General features: G+C 46.8%; 1 protein-coding gene across 6 annotated transcripts in view; it reads right to left on the reverse strand.

The window, feature by feature from the left end:
* Window positions 1–3,456: 3,456 nt before the first annotated feature.
* The window catches only part of MTRR (5-methyltetrahydrofolate-homocysteine methyltransferase reductase), a 33,431-nt gene continuing 12,308 nt past the window's right edge, over window positions 3,457–24,579 (reverse strand). For 5 of the 6 annotated variants that reach the window (XM_025270717.3, XM_006043239.4, XM_025270716.3 and 2 more), the window contains 10 exons: window positions 20,635–20,757; window positions 18,644–18,797; window positions 17,449–17,537; window positions 14,866–15,046; window positions 12,550–12,592; window positions 11,801–11,987; window positions 9,193–9,311; window positions 7,921–8,013; window positions 7,624–7,806; window positions 3,457–5,033 (listed from right to left, as the gene is read on the reverse strand). In XM_025270717.3, coding sequence (XP_025126502.3) covers window positions 4,892–5,033; window positions 7,624–7,806; window positions 7,921–8,013; window positions 9,193–9,311; window positions 11,801–11,987; window positions 12,550–12,592; window positions 14,866–15,046; window positions 17,449–17,537; window positions 18,644–18,797; window positions 20,635–20,757 — 1,314 coding nt within the window. In that variant the 3' untranslated portion in view covers window positions 3,457–4,891. The remainder of the gene's footprint in view (window positions 5,034–7,623; window positions 7,807–7,920; window positions 8,014–9,192; window positions 9,312–11,800; window positions 11,988–12,549; window positions 12,593–14,865; window positions 15,047–17,448; window positions 17,538–18,643; window positions 18,798–20,634; window positions 20,758–24,579) is intronic. The other variant, XR_006640318.1, reaches the window with a different exon arrangement.

Raw genomic sequence — 24,579 nt, forward strand, 5'->3', positions numbered from 1 at the left:
GGTGAGTGGCAGCTACTCTCTAGTAGTGCGTGGGCTTCTCATTGCTGTGACTTCTTGTTGCAGCTCCCTGACTCTAGAACACAGGCTCAGCGGTTGTGGCACACGGGCTGTTTCCCCCGGGTGTGTGGGATCTTCCCAGACCAGATTGAACTGGAGTCTCCTGCATTGGCAGGCAGATGCTTTACCACGGGGTCACCACAGAAGCCCTCTTGAAGCCTCCTTTTACACTAACTAAACTACACTCCCTTTTGTTTCCATGGTATTTTGTTGTTGTTGTTCAGTTGCTCAGTCATGTCCAACTCTTTGCAACCCCATGGACTGCAGGATGCCAGGCTTCCCTGTCCTTCACCATCTCCCGGATTTTGCTCAAGCTCATGTCTATTGACTCGATGATGCCATCTAACCATCTCCTCCTCTGTTGCCCCCTTCTCCTCCTGCCCTTAAGCTTTTCCAGCATCAGGGTCTTTGCAAATGAGTTGGTTCTTCCCATCAGATGGCCAAAGTATTGCAGCTTCAGCATCAATCCTTCTAATGAATATTCAGGTTTGGTTTCCTTCAGGATTGACTGGTTAGATCTCCTCGCAGTCCAAGGGACTCTCGAGAGTCTTCTCCAGCACCAATGTTCAAAAGCATCAATTCTTTGGTGCTCAGCCTTCTTTACAGTCCAACTCTCACATCCGTACATGACTACTGGAAAAACCATAGCTTTGATTGTACGGACCTTTGTCAATATGCTAAGTTTGTCATAGCTTGCCTTTCAAGGAGCAAGTGTCTACAGTGATTTTGGAGCCCAAGAAAATAAAATCCTGTCACTGCTTCCACTTTTCCCCATCTACTTGCCATGAAGTGATGGGACCAGATGCCAGGATGTTAGCTTCTTGAATATAGTTTAAGCCAGCTTATTTTTTAATTGAAGGATAATTGCCTTACAGAATTTTGTTGTTTTCTGTCAAACATCAACATGAATCAGCCATAGGTGTACATATGTCCCCTCCTTCTTGAACCTCCCTCCCATCTCCCTCTCCATCCCACCCTTCTAGGTTGATTTATTTGCAAAGCAGCAATGGAGAAACAGACATAGAGAACAGACTTATGGACACGGGGAAAGTGGAGGAGAGGGTGAGATGTATGGAGAGAGTACCATGGAAACTTACATTACCATATGTAAAACAGATAGCCAATGGGAATTTGCTGTGTGTCTCAGGGAACTCAAACAGGGGCTCCAGAGCCAGATTTTTCATTCTTCTCTTTCACCCTCATCAAGAGGCTCTTTAGTTCCTCTTCCATAACCTTTATTTTCTCAGACATCACAACTGATATTTATTCATTCATTTATGGCTCTCCTCAGTAAGAATGCAAGTTCTGAGAAGAGAGGATTTTATCTATTTTCTTCACTGCTGTTGCCACAGTACTTCAGGACCTGGCGAAGTAGGCACTGAAAATACCTGTGAAATGGATGAAATTTCCCTCTGGGTATTGCTTTGGCTGCAACTCATGTGTATGTTTAGCATTCTGGAAGAAATCAGTCCTAAATATTCTGTAAACCATTTTCATTTCCTATGTCATGAGTCATTTGCATGGGTTTAAAAATTCTTCAGTGTGGCCTCAATGGGCTGATTATAGTTGCTTCTTAACTCTGTCAAGACCAGCAAACAATGCCTTATTTCACACCATCTGTTGTCTCCCTTTATGGCCTAGTTCATGGTCAATTTTAAAACTGTTTCAAGCATCTGAAACCAGCGTGGGTTTCAGATGCCTGGATGCAGCTCACACGTCATCTAGTTTGCCGGCCGTGAAGTTCACATTCCCACATTTTTTAACCTGACAGTTTATGACTAAGTAGATTATGTCCCAGTATTATGGTGTCTTGAACTCAGTTTAGACTGCTCCAGCGCAGATAACTAGGTGTGTTACAGAGAGTAAGGAGCTCTCTGGGTGCAGTCAGCATTCTAATGAGGAAAACCATACAGCCGATGGCTACCTCAAGCTCTTCTACTAATTTCATCACTGATCAGCCTTATGTTACCGAAAATAATGGGTCCAACAGTAGCTTCTTACAATAAAGGGGTTCTTACTGAACACCTAGTGGTACTAAGATATGATGGAGTTTGACTATATTAATCAGAGGTACTCCTCACTGCTAGACAGACAAGGTCAAAAAAGACTTAACCAGCAAGACTCTTGGGGTAGTGCCTGAGGCATAACCCCAAAACAGCACTGTCTCCAGCCACTGGGCTGGGGAGGGGGGCGCAGTTTATGATGCTGAGAGGAACAAAATTGTCATACTCACAACCACCTTGATGTGAAACTTTTTATGCAAGACGTGGCCGGACCACCTAGAGAGACAGTGCTGGAACTTCCTTAAGCTTACAGGCCTGGCTGTAGGAAGTGTTGTGCCTGACTGCTAATAAATAAAGAAAACTGTTCCAACAGCTGTGCGTGCTGCAAAATCTGGCCTGGGATCTAGTTTTACCCTCATCTGCTGGCAAGGCTGTGAGGGAGCAGCTGATTAACTCTCATCTGAACCTGGTAACTCACAACCTAACAGAAATATCCCAGATGTTGGGCACCAACCACATGGCTCGGTCAGGATCTGAGGACACTATGCACTCTCTTCAGTTTCTCTTTAGGGGTCTGTCAGTTGTGCGGTCACGTATAGGCTTCCCATATGGTCCAGCGGTGAGGACTCCTGGTCTTCACCCAGGCCGCCCAGGTTCGACTCCCGCTATGGGAACGTGGTAACTTTTAGGACTTCCCTGGTAGCTCAGACTGTAAAGCGTCTGTCTATAATGTGGGAGACCTGGGTTTGATTCCCTGGGTTGGGAAGATCTGCTGGAGAAGGAAATGGCAATCCTCTCCAGTACTATGGCCTGGAAAATCCCATGGACAGAGCAGCATGGTAGGCTACAGTCCATGGGGTCGCAAAGAGTCGGACACGACTTCATTTTCACTTTCACAGGCTTCTCTAGTGGCTCAGACAGTAAAGAACCCGCCTTCACTGCAGGAGACCCAGGTTTGATTCCTGGGTTGGGAAGATCCCTTGGGGAAGGAAATGGCAACCCATTCCAGTATTGTTGCCTGGATAATTACATGGACAGAGGACCCTGGCATCCTACAGTCCATGGGGTCACAGTGAGTTGGACACGACTGAGCGACTAACACCAACACAGCAACATGGACGGACAGCACTGGCACAGGACACACGTTCTCAGCTGTGTTTTCTTGTTAGAATGACCAACAAGGAATATCATTCTTTGTCCCTTTTCATGTTTTCACCTTAAGTCTATTCTGGCTCACATATATTAACATACGCATATAATTTTGCTTGATATGTTTTCTTATGCCTTCTAAGTTTTTCCAGAAGTATTTCTATTGTAAAAGACATGAAATATGTAAGATTAGAGGTTGTAACAAACTGCTTTGAAGTCTTAACAAATCTTAAGATTATACACAGTATTATTTTAGATATTTATTTTTCAAAATGACCAGAACCCTTTGACAGGTAGAGATTTTTTGAATGCCAATCTCTTTAATTAAAAAAACAATATATACCAGAGACTAGGAGAAAAAATTTCCATGCCCCTTTTATACTTTGTTTTCTGTTCTGACAGATACTAACAGAGAATGGGTCAGTGTGAATTGTCTTAGTCCAGTAGTCCATTCGAGCTGCTGTAACAAGATATCATGGGTATCTTATAAACAACAGAAATCTTTCACAGTTCTGCAAGCCAGAAGTGCAGAGCAGGTGCCAGTGTTGCTGGGTTCTGGTAAAGGCCTCAGGGCTGCAGACGCCAACTTCTCACTGTGTCTTCACAGGGCAGGAGGAGCAGGGAGCCCTGTGGGGCATCCTGAAACAATGGCAGTGATCCCATTCCTAAGAGCTCCATCATCATGACCTTGTCACCCCACAAAGGCCCAGCTCCTAGTACCATCATATCAGAGGTGAGGATTCAAACATATGAATTGGGAGGCAGGGGGGAAGCTGGGGGACATAAATATTCAGACAATAGTAGGAATTTATGAAATACAAGGGTATTAAGTAGGTATTTTAAGCCCAGGTTACAATCACAGAAATAACAATAAATTATGTGGGAAAATTTAAAAGTACACCAAAAGGGGCAGAAATCAAAAGATGGGAAATGGATCTATAATCTGAATGCAAATTTCTTTAAATTCTGGAACTGTGATATTAAGAAGAAATGACCATGCTAAGTACCTAAATAAATCATATGCCAGAGTGGAATTTCAAAATATAGTTTGTATTTCCAGCATCATGAAAAGAATCACTATAAGCATTACCTTAAAATGTTTTTATCAGAAATAGAGTTTTGGTAATAAACCATCTGATAAAATTATATATAAACATGTAATCAGATATAATATACATATGTAATTTTAATACACTCATATGAATACACTTTATGGTACATTTTGTATAAAATAAAAACTAATTTTAGATTATTAAAAAAACTGGCAACAAGTTCACAAGACCTGACCACCTACCGTTCAGCTCCCACACTCACATCCCGCGCTGAGAAGCCCTCACACACACCGACAGAGAAGCCCAGGGAGCCGGTCGATGTCCCTGCAAAAATTCTCCAGGATGCGGAGGTGGCCTGGGAGGTGCTGGTGGAGGAGTCAGGGCCGCCTTTCTGCCCAGGGTGGTTTGGGGAGGGGGAGGGGGGGAGGTACGGAAACCTGAATGAAAGTTCCCCATATGGTTAAAACGGTCCACGCCCTACCCCACCTCCTCCAAGAAATGTTGAAAAAAAAAAAAAAAGAAATTTTTTTTAAATTTAAACGTTGCAAGTCCCAAGCTTCAAGTCAAGTTTCACGTTAGTACTTTCAGCCAATAAAAACCTTAATTCTCTTCTTTTACTTTCTAGGTTTATCACCAAATATCCTGAAGATACCGCTTTTCTTCTTTTAACGTGGCCAATGTTTTCATTGCTTCTAGTTTTTCAACTCCAGTCTCTCTGCTTATTATTTCCACAAGGGCATCGTGGACATCCTTGGCCATATTCTTAGCATCTCTAGAAAAAAATGAGTAACAGCATTCTGTTTAAGAACAGGAACTGTGTACTAAATCCTCCTGCATTCATGAATCTCAGGCCCGGCCTGCGTCACCACACTGTAGCACCCCCTCCATCTCTCTGGAAAGTGACCCTGAGGTCTCCAGGCACTGGTCACCACCACACCCCCAAGCCCAAGGCCCAGGGACCACCAGCACATGCAACGCTGACCACCCTGTTCACAGCTTTGAGTACTTCAATTGGCTCTGAGCTCCAGGAGCAGCCGAAATCTTGACTCGCCTGAGGACCTCATGCACTGGGCCCTCCCTCCACTCTCAAGGCCTCCCTGAGGCAAGGAGCTCCCCTGAGAGTCAAAGCCTGCATACCTGGCAGGCACACGGGCACACAGTTATCAACGGGCACATCACTGAGAACTTGCTGAGGGCTGCCCCTTCTTGGTGCAGTTCCACGGCCCAGCTCTTTCACTGCAGGCCGGGCGAGGCCCCACGCAGCCCCCGCTGCACCGTGAGCACTGCTGCCCCGGCTCTCCCACGGGGAGCGGTGGCTGGGGCGGAGAGCACCTCGCCCACCTCCCGTCTCCTGACACCTGCACGGGCCGAAGCGCCGGCAGGCACTGCAAGGTCTGCGGCACGAGTAACTGCCGGACAGGACTCCATTGTGCTGGGAGCTGAACTTGCCCTGCCCCTTCTGGCGAGATTCCTTGAAAAAGCCGAACGGCTGCTCCAACGTCCTCCTCCTGCTCAAGCACTCTGAGAGCACCCCAAGGCCACCCCCTCGCCCTTCCTCAAGTCTGGGGCTCCAGCCGCCACATCTCCTGGGCCCTGTGTCATCTTCTTACTTGACTCTCAGCCACAAAGGCTCCCCCTTGAAATGGCGTCCTCTGGGCCGAGGGACAAGCTCGCGCCTTCCTCGGTGGCTGTCCTCAAGGTCCCCTTTGTTTGGTCCACACTAGAGGCCACGGGGCGTTCACTCTGAGCCCTCACCTCGGACCAGCTGTGAGTGCTATCAAGCTCACTTCACGGATGTGAAAGAATGAGGCACCAGTGATGGTGAAGGGTTACTTCTGGGCTAACATTTTAAGATCTCAAGTACCAGTTATTCATATACTTGTACATGTATGTTTGTACACGGAGTTCACCTCCATTATTTTAGGGCTGCACTTAAAACTTCAGTCTAAATCTGACAGCACTCTCCTCTGCAAACAAAAGGAAGACCAAACACTTCACTAGAAGCTACATGAAAACATAAACCAACACAACATCCAGGAGCTCGGTTGTTTCTGACCTAAAGCAACTTTTTCTATCTGAGTAGTCATTATTGGGTCGTGAAATCAACTTAGGAGCCAAAGTCAGCTTTCTTTAAAAATGATACAACGAACAAATAGACGTTATCAGAATGTATCACAGAGAGTAAGTCCAAAAAGTAAGTTCTGTTTTATGAACCTTTTCAATTATATTTATATGTACTCCAGGTTATTATGCCAGTATTTCTTTTTCTGTGTCAGTTTTAGAAATAAAAAACAAAAAACCCAACCTGGTAACTTAATGGAACATTTTAAATGCCAGGAAGGGACGTGTTAGGATTAAAAGAAAAAAGTGTAGTTTCTCATTTCAAAACTCCTTTTTAATTAGCAAACATTCTGAGTTTCATTAAAACACGTAGCTAGTTTCTAAATTTTTTTTGCCCTATGGCGATCTTGGGTTTCTATAATGGATCTTGTCTCAAAAAGTAGATGAAACGTAAGAATGACTCCTGGCGTATGTCAACTTTGACATTACGAATTATATCTTAAGAAAAAAATCCTAAATTCACATAATCAGTGAAAAGTGAAAGTTGCTCAGTCATGTCCGACTCTTTGGCAACCCCAAAACTACACAGTCCATGGAATTCTCCAGGCCAGAATACTGGAGTGGGTAGCCCTTCCCTTCTCCAGGGGATCTTCCCAACCCAGGAATCGAACCCAGGTCTCCCACATTGCAGGCAGATTAATTACCAGCTGAGTCTCAAAGGAAGCCCAAGAATACTGGAGTGGGTAGCTTATCCCATCTCCAGTGGATCTTCCTGACCCAGGAATCAAACCGGGGTCTCCTGCATTGCAGGTGGATTCTTTACCAACTGAGCTAAGAGGGAAACCATTCTCAGAGTCAAAACCAAAAGTGTTTTCCTAGGTCGACTGCACAAATCACATGTTTAGTATTCACTGATCAAAATCAATTAAACAATGAATTAGAGATAGCAAAAACAAACACAGAAACCTAATTTAAAATAGCACAGAGCAGTTCACAATGTAAGAGTTAATTTTCTTTTGGGATCTTAGCTCCCCAACCGGGGACTGCACCTATGCCTCCTGCAGTGGAAGTGTGGTCTTAACCACTGGACCCAGGGAAGGCTGCGTGAGTTAATTTTCACTTTGTTTTCCTGATAACAACTTCCTGGCTATTGAGGGTACGTAAAAATAGCTTTAGAACTTGTATTTCTATCCCCGTACTTGAGAATCAAATCTCCCACCCGTACAGGTCCGGGTCGTTAACCAATGGGCCCCTGGTTTCTTTAATGAACACCACCGACTGTCCCCAACCCCTGCACTCACCCACACACGTAAATGTAACCGCTCTCCCGGAGGAGGACCCCCGCCACCTGCTTGCTGTGACGCTGGAGGCTGTCTTGCACATACTTGGCTGGGCCTTCCTCTTCCCCCACCGCAGCATCTCTAGAGAAGGAGACTTCCAAGTGAGTGAGCACTCCACACTTAAGGAAGTGTCTGAGCTCGTCTCTGAAACACAATACGTAACAGGTCACTGGAAGATTTGTAATTTCAAGCTGGAGAAGTCTGAGATGACACCTGTAGAGCATGGCAGAGCCTTACAACATGAGGGCTGTCAAGTACCTGAACAAATAATCCCTCTCCTTGTGTCTGCAGCCAAAGAACAGCCACGTGGCTCCAAAGTGGCCCCCTGGGTGTTGTTCCTGGAGCTTCTCTCTAAGCGGAAAAGAAAGCTGAGGTCTGGTAGAAAGAACAGGTAACAGCAATCTCTGTCTTTTTTTGCCTCTCCAGGTAGGTCTATAAAACCCAACTCTGCAGTCAGTCAAAGTTCGTTTACTGAATTTACACGTCATTGTCCACAGGGTAAGTCGGCCACTCCAGCGGACACTAGAGAAAGTAAGTTTACCTCTGGGCTGAGACATCTATGAACTTTATATGACATCTCCAGAGCAGGGGTAATTCAAACGACCACACTGTGAAACCTCGACTAATTTCTACACTAAATACTAGCAACAATCTTATGACTAAAAACTCTCAATTATGTAATAGAGAAGTGGCACAGGGCTTTAAAGGTAGAACAGTCTGCTGTGCAATTTTCAGACATGATTGACATGTCCCACTTTTTTGTTTTCTTAACAACAACAAAAAAGAAAACTACACAAAGATTTTGCCCGAAGCATATTACTCCACTACCTGGGGAACGTTATGTAAGAATTGTTATTTTACACACAGGGAGAGAAGCACAATTTTATTTGTATCAAATAATTATGCCCTGATATGAAGATACATGAATTAATATTATTCTACTGAAAATTACTGGTGTTAGGGATTTGACTTTGAAATGCTGGGTGTAATTGGATCTTTGTAACGACCCAGTTAAGGAATAGATGGATGCTGGGAAAGGCTGAGGGCAGGAGAAGGGGGCAACAGAGGATAAGATGGCTGGATGGCATCACTGACACAACAGACATGAGTTTGAGCAAACTCCAGGAGATAGTGAAGGACAGGGAAGCCTGGCATGCTGCAGTCCATTGGGTTACGAAAAATTGGACACGACTGAGCGACTGAACAACAACAACAAAGGAACAGATGGGGCAGCCGCACATCAACACAGCATGAAGATGTGCTTGAAATCTGTCCCCAGCAGTGCAGGCTGGGCGGCGGAGGCAGTAAATACTACAGTAAAAACAGAAGTTCCAGCACAAAGCAAAATCTCTAGACGATATTTTCACTTTTCCTACAGTGACAAGTTATGCTATGCTATCACACATTTCATAATAATTTTTTAAAATAAAAATTTTATGACTGAAGCCCAATATCCTAAAAACCCCAGAAGAAACAAACAAACAAAAACGCTCTATTATCCTCCCAGCCAGGTCCATGAGGGATACATACCTGTGCTGCAGGAAGCCAATGAAGGGGGCCACGCCCGCTCCTGGACCCACCATTATGACAGGGACTGAAAGGTCATTGGGTAAGTGGAAAGAGTTTGTGGTTCGAGGAGAAATGGATATCTGAAACATTAAGGCAATGCTCATAAGTTTGAAAAAAAAAAAAAGAACCTGAACAAAAGCATATATCTAAGGTGCTGTCTGCCAAGGAAATCAGAAAGTGAAACTTTCCCTTAATTTCATCACTTCCCCTTCCCCTTAGAAGCATCACAAAATTAAGTAGTGGCATTAAATCATACTGAAACCACAAACACATCTGTCAACGCAGAGAAATAAACAAGTCTGTCTTGTAAATGTTTTTCTTTCTAAATCAAAAGTATTTTTAAAATGACAGGGCTATTTCCAAGGTAGAACACTGAATAAATAAATAAATAAATAATGAGTTATTTTTCTAGGCCCAAAGAAAAGACCTGTGTCCTAGTGGGCAACCCATCATATGCATCATGAAGAAATGCACACACAAAATGAAGACATGGTCCTTCACATCAGGACATAAAGGGGCAATGCAGACGAACGCCAAGACGGGGTGAAGGATTTAAGCAGAAACTAGGCGAGCGAGAGAGAAACGAAGGGGCTGCCCTAAGGATGCCAGAGCACCGCATGAACTGCTCCTGTGCGTCCAGGGTTTGCTGCAAAGCTAGACTAATAAATGAGATACAGATAAAAATCTTTTTGCTACAATTTCAAAAGGGTTTTCTTCTAAACAATTTGCTAGGGACACTTACAAGGAATCAGCTTGTTAACATACTTGACTCTCAGTTTCACTCTGCCATATGCTTCAGTTACACTGAGTGATACTAACACTTAAGAATGACGGGAATCGTCCCTACATTGCATACAGATATAATCGTATATATTTTAGCCTTTAATTCAAGGGAAGCTGTCTGAAGTTCATCCACAGGATGGATACAGTACTTTTTAAATGCAGAACTGGCAGAGTTGTGTCAAATGACTGTTCTAGTTTTGGAGTGGAGCTGTGATGGATATTACATTTAGCCTTATTCACCTGATTCATCCACCTAACAATTTTACTGAAGGTACTCAATATGACAAGCACTTAGGATGGAGAAATGAGCAAACCAAATCTATGTCGATGGGACGCATATTCTACTGTGTGAAAAAGACAGTAAACAAACATTCATCTACAGAAAGACAGATAATAAGTAAGTCCCATGAAGCAGAGTAAAAGTGCTGAAGAGACCACACTCTCATGTTCCAGGGACGGCGAGGAGACGGCAGAGTACTAGTCGGCTCCTGCTGCTCACGGGACGCTCACCCTGGCTGGGCTCAGGGCAGCAGCTCTGTACCACGACCTCCTTCACCTGCATCCAAAGCCAAGGAGCATCCCTGACCTGAGTCATCCCATCTGAGGTCAGGGGGAAGATGAGAGAGGCAAGCCCATCACCCCCATCGGGCACAGAGCTCCTGCTGAGACCTGGCACAAGCCTGTCCACTCGCCTTTCCCTGCAAGGCTGGTCACGTGGCCCAGCCACCCAGGAGTGGGAGGGGACATCTACTCCCTGGGACGGGGGCATCTGTGAACCACAGGACCACCTACCAGTTGGGGGACAGCGCGTGGTTAATGGATCATGGATAAAATATGGTATTACACGGCAAGATGAAACTTATGTAGTTATAAATTACATCCTTTCTATCTGTACCTCCAGGGCTTCAAAACTGGGTAGTCAATAAAAATCTGTTACAATGGGGAAGGAAGAAGCGGGAAAGGATAGGAGGAAAGAAGGAAAGACCACATGAGAGGCACCCATGCTTGGTGTTTGTGATGCAGGTGTTTCAGTGCGCTCTCTTTAGCTTTTTGGAGACCTGCATCTTATGAGGCCATGAAGTGACACGATGCTTGCGTGTCAGCGCTAGTACTACGGTATTTCTTTCCAAAAAAGAAGTTTCTCGGTTCTCAAAATTTTGTGGAGGTAAGGAAACACACACGGTAAAACACCTGTTCCAGGCAGCAGACTGGGAAAACACCAAGTTCAAGGGCAATTTTAAGCCCTAGTCTTCTCTTAAGCTCTCTCAAGTGTGTATCAGAAGTCTTAATTCCCCCAAGGGCTGTCAACTTTGTAACTTCAGTAACTTATAGAGCAACCAAACCAGGAATAAGACATTACAAATGTCTTATTTTTCAAAACCATGGAAAAGACTTCATGATAAAGACTCAACTTTTTTTTTCGATTTCAACCATTCTTATGGGTGAGGAGGGAGAATGTAATTGTTCCCTTTGCATACAGTCTCAAATGAGATTTTGACAAGTGTGAATCAAAATATAAAACACAAAAGGTCTTCTGTTTACGAACATGATGAGCAAGGAGTGAAGACTGTACTGTATACAATTCACACTTTACACACTGAGGAAACACATGGACTACTTAATACTGAGTGAAAATTATGTTCTCCTAACTTTCCAAAAGACTAAAGCTCAAGTGTGGCATAGAGTTTCCTTTGAATGGTCTGTTGGTAACTAACGATGCAGGGGACATTTTTCCAACTAAGCAATGAACGCTTTCAACGTCACCAAAACTGCATTCTTCTCATACCTTGGGAGCCAGGGCTTTCTTGCCATCTACATGGTTTGCACACGTGTACGGCTGAAGAATTGATTCAACCAAGGCGGCCAGCCAGCCCGTGCACACGCCTCTCCGAAGAATCACCTCTGTGGTGTTAGACAAAAACTCCACGATGTTAAAAATGAAATGAAGCTTCCCTGGGTGAAACAGACTTGAGCTGCAAAGACAGAGGTGAGTTTTTAAACTCCGCACCAGGACTAACACACACAGGCCAGACCAGGCCTTTTTTTTACTGCACTGAGGGGTATTTCCGAGTGGGCACTAGTCACCTTCTCACTCCTCAGAGAACAGCTCTGCTGCTTGCTGCAAAGTCAGCCCTGCCCCCAGCGTCCTGATATCACTCAGGACAGTTTCGGGTTACCTGTGTGCCCCCAAGACTAGATGAGATTTACACAGAACCCCTCCCTCTCCCCTTCCTCCTCCACCCCAGCAAGCGGCCAGACACACCAATAAGGCCACAGGGGGAGGACCTGGACACTCGCTAAGCAGGGACACAGTTCTGGACCACAAGAGCCATGGAAGATGCCATGCCCTATGAACTCTGGGAGGACGGGAGTCCAAGCCTGGTTTTCTTTACTCCTTATCACGTCTGCTACCGTCTTCCACAAATCTGGTAAGTTTTTAGTAAATGGACCTGTAGCTAGCAAGGATTTGAAGGTCGGAGTTTCATTGTATTTTAGGAGAAAGACGCTATGTATTACGTTAATAAGCATCAGTACCTTGCGCACGAGTACGGTCTGGGTTGGAGCTTAGGAAGATGTTCTAGAAAAAAGCAAAAACAGGCAACTATTAATTCACTCCTACTGAAAATAAAGTATATGTATACATGTAAACTACATGTAAAGGTCTGACTTCTAAGTGTTCTCTTATTTAGAATATTCAAAACAACTGTTGTTTCCGTTTTCATCATACTTTTAAGTACCTATACATTCACTGTGAGTAAGCAGACCATTACTAGATGCCACATCCAAATCTTAAAGACCAAACAGAATCCACTTAATGTGAAGCCAGTAATTTCTACCTAAAGGCTGTTTGGTTTTTTTAAAACAGCAAACAGGAGTAAGAGTAAGGTCCACAAATGGGCTTCAGAGTCAAGGAACCAATTATATTGTTTTCTGGGGTGTCTCCAGAGTTTTCAGACTTGAAATACAATCATGACTCAAAGATGATTAGACTGTGGAAAATACTCAGGCTGAAAATATTTTTCCTTATATTTAGAGGGTTATAACAAAAAACTGGAGTGTAACAGTGAACACTCTTAAATCAAGTTACCCAGAAATCCAGTGATTTCAAGACACATAGGTACTCTTTCAAAAGGAGACTAAGAGTCAATATTTGAATTGTCCACTAATAAAACTCTGGAAATTTTTGTGTTCAGTATGTTATCATTTTGATAGTTTTTTAGCAAAAATTTGGAAAGCCCTTTCTAAATGTCTTACAGTTGCAATGTCAGAATAAGATTTAAAAGAGGGCTCAACACTAACCCCTAGGTGTATTAAGTTTTCTCATAGAAATTAGGAAATAACTGAAGTTTCTATAAGTCTCAATTATAGAAACTTCTAAAGTTTATAAGCTGAAGCGTCGATACTTTGGTCACTTGATGTGAAGAGCCAACTCATTAGAAAAGACCCTGATGTTGGGAAAGCTTGAAGGCAGGAGGAGAAGGGGATGACAGAGGATGAGATGGTTGGATGGTATCAGCATCTCAATGGACGTGAGTTTGGGTAAACTCTGGGAGTTGGTGATGGACAGGGAGGCCTGGCGTGCTGCAGTCCATGGGGTCGCAAAGAGTTGGCACAACTGAGGGACTGAACTGAACTGAAGTATTAGCTCAAAAGAAAGAGGGTAAGAGTGTTCATTTGAACAGGAAAATGGGAAGAGCAGCCTCACCACTTGGAGGAGGAGGACAGAGAACACTAAGAAGTAAAAAGGGAGCGCGAGCCTAACTTGTAAAGGCCTGACTTGTCAAGGAGTGCCCTTCACTGTACTCGGCATCACAAGGGACCTTGCCGGCCTAGTACAAAGTACAGTACATGCTTTCCTGTCACTATTCGTCACTCCAGGAAAACAGACAGGAGATGACAAAAGTACAAGCATAGAAAGTATTAAATAAAGGTTTTAAAATCCTATAAACGGCTTACAGTCACCATCCCTGGTAAACGTCTCCAAGTCCGGACACCAGGTCCTTAAGGAAGATCTGAAACTCTCTTCTGCTGGAGTACAAGGACCAGAAGGCATGATCAGGGCAAAAACCAGGGTGACCTTCCATCTGGATGCCTGTCTCCCCAAGTCCACACTCGGAGGCACCCTGAGTAAGGCCACTTGTTTATGCTGGGCCAGCACGAGACCCTTGGGCTCTTGAAGAAACAAAATCTGGACCTGCCCAGGTGGGACATTTCTGAACCCTGCTCACAGAGGGCACACTTCATCACACTCTGTCAATTATCACTATCCTTGAAAAAGATACTTTTCTTGGAAAGTTCATTTTTAGATAAAATTTGGCTAAGTGCTTTCTAAAAAACAGATTCCAGGCTGAAGGCTGAGTGAAAAAAGAGAATTACAACTGATTCTATTAATGGAGAAAAAGAGACTGCTGCTGGGAAAGATTGAGGGCAGGAAGAGAAGGGGACAACGGAGGGTGAGACGGTTGGAAGGTATCACTGACTCGATGGACATGAATCTGAGCAAACTCCGGGAGACAGTGAAGGACAGGGAAGCCTGGTGTGCTGCAGTCCATGGGGTTGCAAAAAGTCAGACACCACTTAGAGACTGAATGACAACAATAATACTGAGAGATCAAATGACAGTGACAATGGTAGGAAAGAAAACTGAAAAGGCAAACAAAACAAAACGAGAGAGAGATCCTCTGACCTCAGGAAGGCAGTTCAGCTGGATAAGGCCCCAGGAAGCCCAGCTGTGAGACGCTCACTTACTGACCAGTATGGAAACGTGCCCCCACAGGCCTGCAGGAACTTGAGGTGCCCTTAGCACAGAGGGGCTGCCCGGGGAGGGGGGCTGTGACGGCGGCCACTCACCGAGCAGGAGGCCGAGCGGAGGCTGGCAGGATGGGAAGGCCCGCAGCAGATCGGACAGGCAGGCACCGGCGTCCCTGACGAAGCGGGTGTAGTCGGCCGCCCCCTGCCTGCTGCACAGCTCCTGCAGCCGCCGCCTCTCCGCGCTGTCGCCAGTGTGGTCCGCGAGCGCGCGCAGGAATGCCTGTGGCCAAGAAACCAACAAGTCACCACGTGCTCTGTGGTCACAGCGTCAGAACACGGGGTTGGTGTCCACCTGGGACGTGCCCAACTATAAAGAAAAAGGGAGTGTGGCCACCAGGAGTGTGGCCGGGAAAAGGGCATTTCGTTTCATATTTGCTCTGATGGCAGCCCATCGAAGTGGGAAGACCCACTTTTATTTTTTGGTCACCTTCCCTGTATCTTAAACTGACCTAATCAGTCATAAGTATGGTCTCAAGTTACATGACAGCTATATGTGAGTAAGCAGGAAGTCAAGTCTCCCAAGCAAACTTATTTTTTTTTTAATATTTATTTATGTAGCATCTAGTTCCCCAGCATGTGGGATTTATTTCTTTGACCAGGGATCGAACCCAGGGCCCCTGCATTGGGAGCCCAGAGTCTTAGCCACCAGACCACCAAGGAAGTCCCTCATTACCCAAATGTTTTTATCTCAGGACACAATACCTGTTCTTGTCTTAGCTGATGACTACAACCTGGACTTCGATACTTATTTGAGCACCATTAAGAGCTTTCTCTGACAGGCACTGGGTACAAGAGGACCCCTGACTTGCCCAAAAGGCTTCCCAGGAGAGTGGGAGCAACAACGCTCCCTGAAACGGGAGTGGGCACCACTGCATCCACGGCCCCTGCATCCCAGGCCCGGACACCCTTGACAGGGACGATGAGATCACATTCCCGTGGGGCCGCGGGTTTCCACCGACTAGCCAAGAATCCCTGCCCAACCTACCCAGAGACCCACCAGCTACAGGCGCGCAGGAGCTTACCAAGAACACTTCCAGCCAAACTTTCTCAAGTCAATAAACCCTCCTAAATTATAGGCTAAAACAGTAGCATATTTCTCACTTTACACTTAACAGAAACTTCACAGTACTAATAAAGGGAATACTGTATTATGTAGAGAACAAGTTAAACATTACTAAACTTAAATTCTAAATATTTTTAACACAGTAATTGTACTCCAAGGAATTTATTTTTAAAAGAAAATTTAGACAGGTGTATACAGATGCAAACAGAAGGTTGTCCTAAATGGGTTTTTAATAGTGAAAAACTGGAAACAATGGACTGTCCTTAATCAAATCAACAAGTATAGCATCTTTTAATAAGATCTCTAGTATGTTTCCATGCTGGGATATGCAAACTCATGATTTCTTTTTAATAAAAAAAAGCATGTTGCAGAACAGCATATAAACTAGCAACACAAATCCAAATGTTAGCTACGGCGTGACAGTGGCTCCGTCGTGCCTGACTCTACAGCCCCAGGGAGCATAGCCCACCAGGCCCCTCTGGCCCTGGGACTCTCCAGGCAAGAACTGGAGCGGGTTGCCATTTCCTTCTCCAGCGGATCTTCCCAACCCAGGGCGTGGGCCCAGATCTCCTGCTTTGCAGGCAGATTCTCTACTCTCTGAGCCACCAAGGGAAGCCCTGTTAACTGCAGGGGTCTAATTAAAAAGCACTTTTGCTTCCTGAATTACTTTTGTGTCCAGACTTTTTACAAGCATACTGCTTTTACAGTAAGCAAAAATCCATTTGTAAATATATACATTGTGAAGTTTTCCGAAATGGTAGAGTTGAACTAAAATTGTGAAATTATGCAGGAAATTTTCATCACAGAGCATCGTAAATTTACTCAAATTATACCTAGGACTAAGTCTCTCTATTGAGCTCACTTCCCGAAGACTACAAATGCAGTCAGCACCTTAATAAAACAGAGAATGAACACTGCAGTGTGGACAGTGCAACGTAATAATGCTTTTATTCATCGGCAATGCGAGTTCAGTAAAACAGCTTGCCAAGTTCACCCATTAACATCCCTCAACAGGGCCAGAAAAACAGCGGTGACGGCGGCACAACACGGACACCTGGTGGATCTCCAGCTCCAAGCCGTCTCAGCGCTAACAGGACCCCTCGCCGTTCCCTCAAGAATTCTGACACAATAAATTAACTACCGACTTTTACACTAAAAGGGGTCTTCCCAACCTTACATGAGTGACAGGTGAGGGAAAGCCGCACTCCCCAAGCCTCCTGTCAGCTAGAGAAGAGTGTCCGTGCACAGCTGGAAACCGATGTCACTGAGGGCCACTCTCATCCCTGGTTACCGCGCAACATCGAGTTAACGTTAGTAAAATAAGATTAAGGAAAAGCCCTACCTGAAATTCTCGTTTCAAAAGAAAACAACATTTCAATACAAGAGCAATTTAAAAATATTTGTCCATGACATCATAGAGACACGGCATGGCTTGGGAACTATTCTGAACACAGGCTCTGAAGACCACATTTTCTAAGCCTTAAAATGATTGAATAAGCTCTATAGAGAGATAAGCATATTTTTAAGTAGGTACCAAAAGAACCTAAAAAAAACAGTACCTTCTTGGGAACGGCTCGTATTTCGAGGCACCAGGTGAGAAGGAACTGGAGAGAACACCTCTCAGGTACATGCTGGGGCAAGGCTGCACCTGTCCAGGGAGACGGGGAAGAGTTCACAACACAGAAAATAAAGATGTTTCCAACCCCTAGAAACACTAACAGCTGTAATTTTTACATTATAGTGCTATCAAAGTACAATATGACTTTGGTCAACGTTTATTCAGTCAAAAGATTTCCTCAGCAAGAGTGTGAAAAAAAAAAATCCACTTTACAAAAACAATTTTATTAATTCAACAGTAATACTGTATCAGCCATACCTATGAAATCTAGGTTTACCAAACAAAAGGAAGAGAAATTATCTAAAACCAAGGAACAAAAAAGCCCAGGAATCGAACTGTGGTCTCCTGCTTTGCAGGTGGATTCTTTACCAACTGAGCTATCAGGGAAGCCCCTCCAAAAGATGGCAGTGGTCCCATAACACTACTTGTCTTCCTCAGAAAGAATTTTAAAGCTCCCTGAGCTCTAGTTCCAGATTCTAAGCAAATCACTGAAAAATAATTTCCCTTAATCATGGAAAAAGTAACTGTTTTCATGTATTAAAAAGCAACAACAAATAGGCCATGAGACACAAACATAAAATAACTATCTTTTTTTTTGCCACATCGTGCAGTTTGTGGGATGGTTGCCCACCAGGAATTAAACCCGGGCCCCAGAACTGAAAGCCTGGAGTCCTAACCACCAGGGAACTCCCAACAAAAAGCAGTTTTTAAAACAGATTCATATAATATAGTTTTTCTGCATGGCAACTCTAGTGTGCTAACTCAGAAACAAAGCAATGCTGACTGAAAAGAAACAACCTAACATCTTGGCTCAGCTAACCAACCTGCTTCTCTGAAAGCACAGTTACATTCATCTTTGTGTTTTCCAGTTTGCTGTAAGCTTGCTAATGTCTAGAGTTCTGGAAAAGTTGATTCTTCAACTTTATTTTTAATGTCTGTAAGCATCCGGTAAGCATAAACTCGACCACCACCTCATTCAGGGTAACTGACTCGCCCAGGGCACCTGCTGTGGACGCTAAGGACTCCCACCCAAGACCAGCGAGCGCCTGTGTCCCGCCCTCAGGCACCCGTGCAGACTCGCCCTGTCACCCCCGTGCCCCCAGGGACGTCCGGAGCAGTAAGACACAGGGCTGCACCTTTCTTCCTCGTGTCTGCCTTAATCGTCACGGCGACACGGTGCTCTCTCCTGTCTGCGAGCTGCAGTCTCTGCAGCAGGAACTGCACTTCAGAGTCGCTGTTGGGACAGATCACGTTGAAGGCATCTCCAGGCTGGTAGGAAAAATCTGTTTTCTAGAGAAGAACCGACACGAAATAAAAAAATGCCACATGAGTTAAGAGTTTTAGTTGTGGGGCAACCAACACGGTTTTTCTTATATGAACATTTGAACATACAAGTTCGTTTTTTGCAATTAGAACTATTTTGTTTCTAACAAATAAGACCAATTAACTAAACAAGCATACTTTTATTAGGAGTTATTCTTAAAAAAGAAATTCTGTAATTATCTAATGTTTTGCTTTATATTGAATATTTACAGACTAGAAATTAAAACCTGCCTCTTCTGGAGATTAAGGTGTCCTGGTAAGTAGTGTTTCTAATAATCCATGTAAAAACCCTCTTTTGAAAATATACACACACACTTTAGGAGCAAAGAAACGACTCTTCAGTGGTCTCTCCTTACTCCTTTCCTTCGGAGAGGAACAGGGGTGGGGGAGACAGCTTTTCTCCCTTTAGTGACATGCAACATTAAAAGTGTCTGGCTCGGTCCTGGCTGTGCACAAACCAGGGCTCCAGATGGAGCCCCCTCCCACAGCAGGTCTACACACTCTGCATAGAGTGGGGTGGGGGTGTGGAGGGCTCTGGGAAGGGACCTCTGACCACACATGCTCATACCCCTAGCCTGTGAGGGACACAGACACAGACCGGACCCACCAGTCTGCCAAACCTCACCTCTTTATGACAAAAGTGTGTAACAGAAGTGAAATGCTTTTGCATATACAGGATATTTAACAGTGGGGATAAAAATGTTCAAAAGAAAATGGAACTACTCAATAGTATGAGAGTCCCTTGGACTGCAAGGAGATCAAACCAGCCAATCTGAAAGGAACTCAACCCTGAATATTCACTTGCAAGGACTGATGCTAAAGCTCCAGTCCTTTGGCCACCTGATGCGAAGAGCCGACTCACTGGAAAAGACCAGGATGCTGAGAAAGACTAAAGGCAAAGGAGAAGGGGGCAGCAGAGGATGAGATGGCTAGAGAGCATCACCAACCGACGACATGGTTTGACCAAACGCCAGGAGGCAGTGAAGGACAAGGAAGCCTGGCACGCTGCAGTCCATGGGGTCGCAAAGAGTCGGACACGGCTTAGTGACTGAACAGAACAATAGTACGTAATCAAAACCATCAAGTTTTGATGCCTGCCGTATTTCCTTTTCTCTATTAGAAATTCAACTAAACCTCCACCAACAGCCTTGACACACTCTCTTCTGAAAGTCCAGCCCACTGAACTCCACAGGACCCACATCCAGAGCTGAGCTGCACGACTGTGAGCAGGTCCAGTCATAGCTTCCCACCTGAGGCCAGCAGCTGGGGCGGGGGCTGGGGGAGGCTTATGGATGGGGCTCCAAGAGCCAGCACAGAAACCCCCTAAAACTGTGTGCAAAATGCTTATATATAATCCTTTTGGCGAGGGGGTCCATGACTTCTCCAAGATTATCAAAGGAACAAGGACCACCACTCTGAGAAGTGACCGTCACAGGACGGGCTAGCCTGGGCTCAACTCCCCTGGCCGCTGACCTCAGCTTCCTTGCCTGGGGCTCCTATATGCCAGTGCTATGCTAATTCCATTATTCTTTCGTGGCTTAATGAGTAAGGCAGCAAAACTAGTCTCTCCAAGTGGAATCACCTCCAGACACTCCTCATTTCAGCCCCTCCTTGAAGTGAAAAGAAAACAGGGATGAGACAGAGAGACAAAATGACAGGTCAGGAATAAACATGACGGGCCAGGTGGCTGGCCACTGTCCAGACACCTTCTCCTCCCGGCGCCTGTGGGTGAGGACACACCACGGGCGAGCCTCCACACTGACTGGCAGCATCCCTGCGCTCAGAGACACATTCTGGAACTTACCGAGATGTCCAACTCTATCAGAAGAGTGGTTTTTATGGCATCATTCGTAGTCAGCTGAACTGCCTTTGAAACTGGAACGTGAAACACTGGATCCACCGAGCTCACAGATGCGTGGCTTTCCCCCTTGAGAAAGAAATATGATAAAGTGTTATAAGCGCGATTTTCAACTATACTTACCACTGCTTCACTTAGCGGCAACATCAGAGCTACAGAATCTTTCAACATTCCCTGATGAGATTTCAGAATTCTTCTCTAAGGTAAATGGCTACAGTAGACAGGCCTCTCAATCTTTCAGAAGAGAAGCTCGTCTATATTTTAAACTCCTTGTCTACTAGACTTTAAAATTTCTGAAATTATATGGAAAACATCAGATACTAGCACTTTCCACGGAAAAGTCTAACAGTCTTCCTAATGAACTATGCAAAAAGAGTGTGTGTGCCCATTTCAGAAGGAGATTCAAAAGGAGTGACAGATGTTTACGGTTGGAAGCTGTCGGAAGCACAGATGGTGACAAGAGCCCTCAGAGCGGCGGGTGGTGCTGTTCCACAGAGTTTTCTGGACGGCAGGGATGCTCCATAACCTCACTGGCCAATACCTGACCACTGAGCCCTGGAAACATGGCTGGTGTGACTCAAGAACTGAATTCTTAATCTAATTTTCATTAATTAATAGTAGCCACACACAGATAAAATTAGACAATACAGGCCTTGGGAAACTAGAAAGAAACCCAAATCTTGGTCCTACGTCACCAGATTCATAACTTGATGCTTCTAAGTTCTAATAAAAATAGAAACTTACATCTCGGAAAGTGCTGGTCAGTTAACTGTGGGTGAGTGGCTGCGTGGGAAGGCCGTGGAAGGCCAGGGCTGAGGGTCTGAGAGCTGTAGTGACAGGGACGGGGGCACGGTCTTAGGCAAGGCTGCTGGCAATGCTCACAGCGGGCCCCCAGCTCTTCGCCGTCACCTCCGAGGATCCTCTGAGCACTCAAGGTCACACCTCCATCTAGAGGCCACCCATAGCCAATGACATTAACAACCATAAGGGCCCAGCCCCTGTGCACAACCCAGGACAACCCTGAAGGACTGCCCTGGCTTCAAAGAGCCCTGCAGCTCAGCTTCTCCTGTGCCCCATCTGGCTCCTGCCCCCTGACATCCCGGGGTGAGGAGGAGGCCCCGAAGACCATCTCACAGTGATTCCCGGGAGCCCAGCCTGGGACAGCCAGGGCCAGAGTGGCCCGAGAAAGTCGCTAAAATGGGCATGAGGCGCTGAAGGGCTGCCCCGGCCGGCAGTGAGAACACATCTGGGGACAGGGCACCAGCTGCTGTGGGGACACGTGCTCGGGAACGAGGAGGGCGCGGCACGGATCGGGCTGCTGGGACTGGAAGCCTAAGGCTAAGCTTCACCGACACTTTTGGAAAAACTGCAAAAAGCCAAGAATAATGAGGCAACAACTTAAATCTACCAGTGAAAGCCAGAGGACACTCTCAGTAGCTTACACATGAGCACTCACCTGCTGCAGCCTGAGGGCAGAGACAGCCAGGGACAACACGGCAGGAAGAATGGGGGAAGGACACCTGAGTGAACGTCTTGAATCCGAGACGAGCCCTGGCACCCACAGAAGGGGCCACTCCTTCTGTAAGGGCAAGAGCTCCCTTCTCGCATTAAGACAACCCAGGGACTCCACCCCACACCCTATCCCTCCTCCTGGCTGCTGGACCAAAAACTACAGTTAAGAAGCAACAGGCCTGGCTGCCCGTACTCTGGGCCAGCTTCAAAGAAAGGGCAGGACAGCACCATGCATCAGCAGAACACGTGTGCCCCAGATAGGAGGCCGAGGTCCCGGGCCAGGCGGGGCGGGACACAGGTCTGGATGAAGGGCTTTCTAACTGGGACGCTCTCCCAGGACTCAGGCTTTCCTCACCCTGGCAGAGCCCCAGAGATGACGTAAACACATGGACAGCAGGGTGACTAGAGCAAAGAAAAAGCGAAGTGGGGCAGAAATACCAAGACATTTGAAGACAGGATTGAAAAGCTCAGAGAAGACGGCCTACCAGTGGACAAAACCACACAAGGCCAAACCCACCAGCCGACAGGTGCTCCCTGGAGCACCCAGAGACCACCTCACTGCCAAGGCCAACAGAACCGCGCTGGTCAGGGGGACAGCTGCACCACTGAGCTCGCCTGCTGACCAGAGCTCACAAAGCGGGCGCCCCCACCCCCGGCACCAAGAACTGAGGGAGGCGGGAGCACTTGGCCAGGAACGCCGGGGGAAGGGTATGCATGAGGATCACAGTGAGTAGAAAAGCTGGGGGGCGGCCGAGGGCCCAACTCCCAGAAATAATGAGAATGATGAGCACATGGCTTCCAGAGGCTCAAAATGAATGGGCAGCTGGCAAGGGCGCTGGACCAGTCCTTACGAGGAAAAGAAACCAAGACGTTATGAGCGGAAAGCTGTCCAATGAGAGCTCGAGACCCCCTGTCCAGCTGCTGGACCTGAGTCAGCTGTCAGACCTGGAGCCCTCCCACCTGACGGCAGGAGCAGGCAGGCCCCCAGGAGGAGCGACTCCGCGAGACACAGAAACCGCACTCACTGATGCCACCCCCAGGGGTAAAGGAGCCCTGGACTCAGGGACGGCGGGGAGAGGGGGCAGTGTGGCTGCTGGCCCGCACAGCCCTGAGGTCTGCGGCCGGGGTGACCGGAGTCCAGGGGTAAACAAGCACTGGACTCGGACGGCGGGGACAGGGCCAGGTGCGGCTGCTGGCCCGCACAGCCCAGAGGCCTGAGGCTGGGGGTGACCGGAGTCCTGGCCCAAGTCTGGCTCAAAGGGCCCAGTCAGTGGTTCACCTGGCAGTTAGCAGTGAAATCCTGGCCTGTGGGCTACGAGCCATCACAGTGGGGAGGGTCAAGAAGAAGCCTCTGAACCTGACACCTCTCTCCGTCAAGATAAAAGAAGAAAATTAGACTATCCTGGGGAGAGCAACAGATATCAAAACAATTCTTAAAAAGCTGAAGGACACGGGAGGGTGTCTATCATGGCTCCATGGAATTTACCAATTGGGCCCCTGGAAAAACCAGACGGGTCCTGGGGGATGACCCTAAGCCAGCAGCAACCCAAACAAGCAGCAGCCCCAACCGCGCCTGGGCAGATGGTTCTCTGATAGAGCAGTTAATGCAGCCTCTCGTGCAGGGCTCATCCAAGAAGATGTGGCCAACATGCTCTTTTCCATCTCCGCCCACAGAGGACTGATGTGCTCACAGGCATGTACTGTTTGCCATTTTGTCCTAAGACCGTGACAATGCTCCTGCTCGCTGGCATAAGACGGCGTGAGTAAACGGGGACCGTCTGGACACTCAGCAAACCTCACCCAGGCCCGCCGTGTCAACACCTTCACGCCAGTGAGACGATGCTGGCGTCCCCACAGCCTGTGGAGACTCAGGGCCCATGGTGTGTTCCGGCGTGTCAGGACGTCCCCTCCGGAGGAGAGGATGCATTCTCTCTTCCTGCCCTTCGCCGGAAGAGGTGCCTCCCACCTGGCAGGCCCCGGCAGCTCAGGGCTGCACACCCCACTCAGACACCAGGAGACACGGGAGGCCGCCAGGGCTGGGGGCCCGGGGCAGGGAAGGGCTCTGGGCAGGGCCCCGAGACGCACCCACAGAGGCCGTGTGGCACGTAGCCCATGGTCCAGGTGGCCCCACGGCGGTGGGAGCACCGGGGACGGGGAAACGGCACTGGGTGGAGGGAGTGGGACCGGCTGTGGGCTCTGTTACAGCTGCACTGAAGCTCCAGCTTCCCAGGTGGTGCTAGCGGTCAAGAACCCACCTGCCAATGCAGGAGATGAAAGAGACACGGTTTCAATCCCTGGGTCGGGAAGATCCCCAGGAGGAGGGCATAGCATCCCACTCCAGTATTCCTGCCTGGAGAATCCCATGAAGAGGGGGGCCTG

Source organism: Bubalus bubalis, chromosome 19 (genome assembly GCF_019923935.1).
Source record: "Bubalus bubalis isolate 160015118507 breed Murrah chromosome 19, NDDB_SH_1, whole genome shotgun sequence".
In the NCBI taxonomy this organism is placed as follows: Eukaryota; Metazoa; Chordata; class Mammalia; order Artiodactyla; family Bovidae; genus Bubalus; species Bubalus bubalis.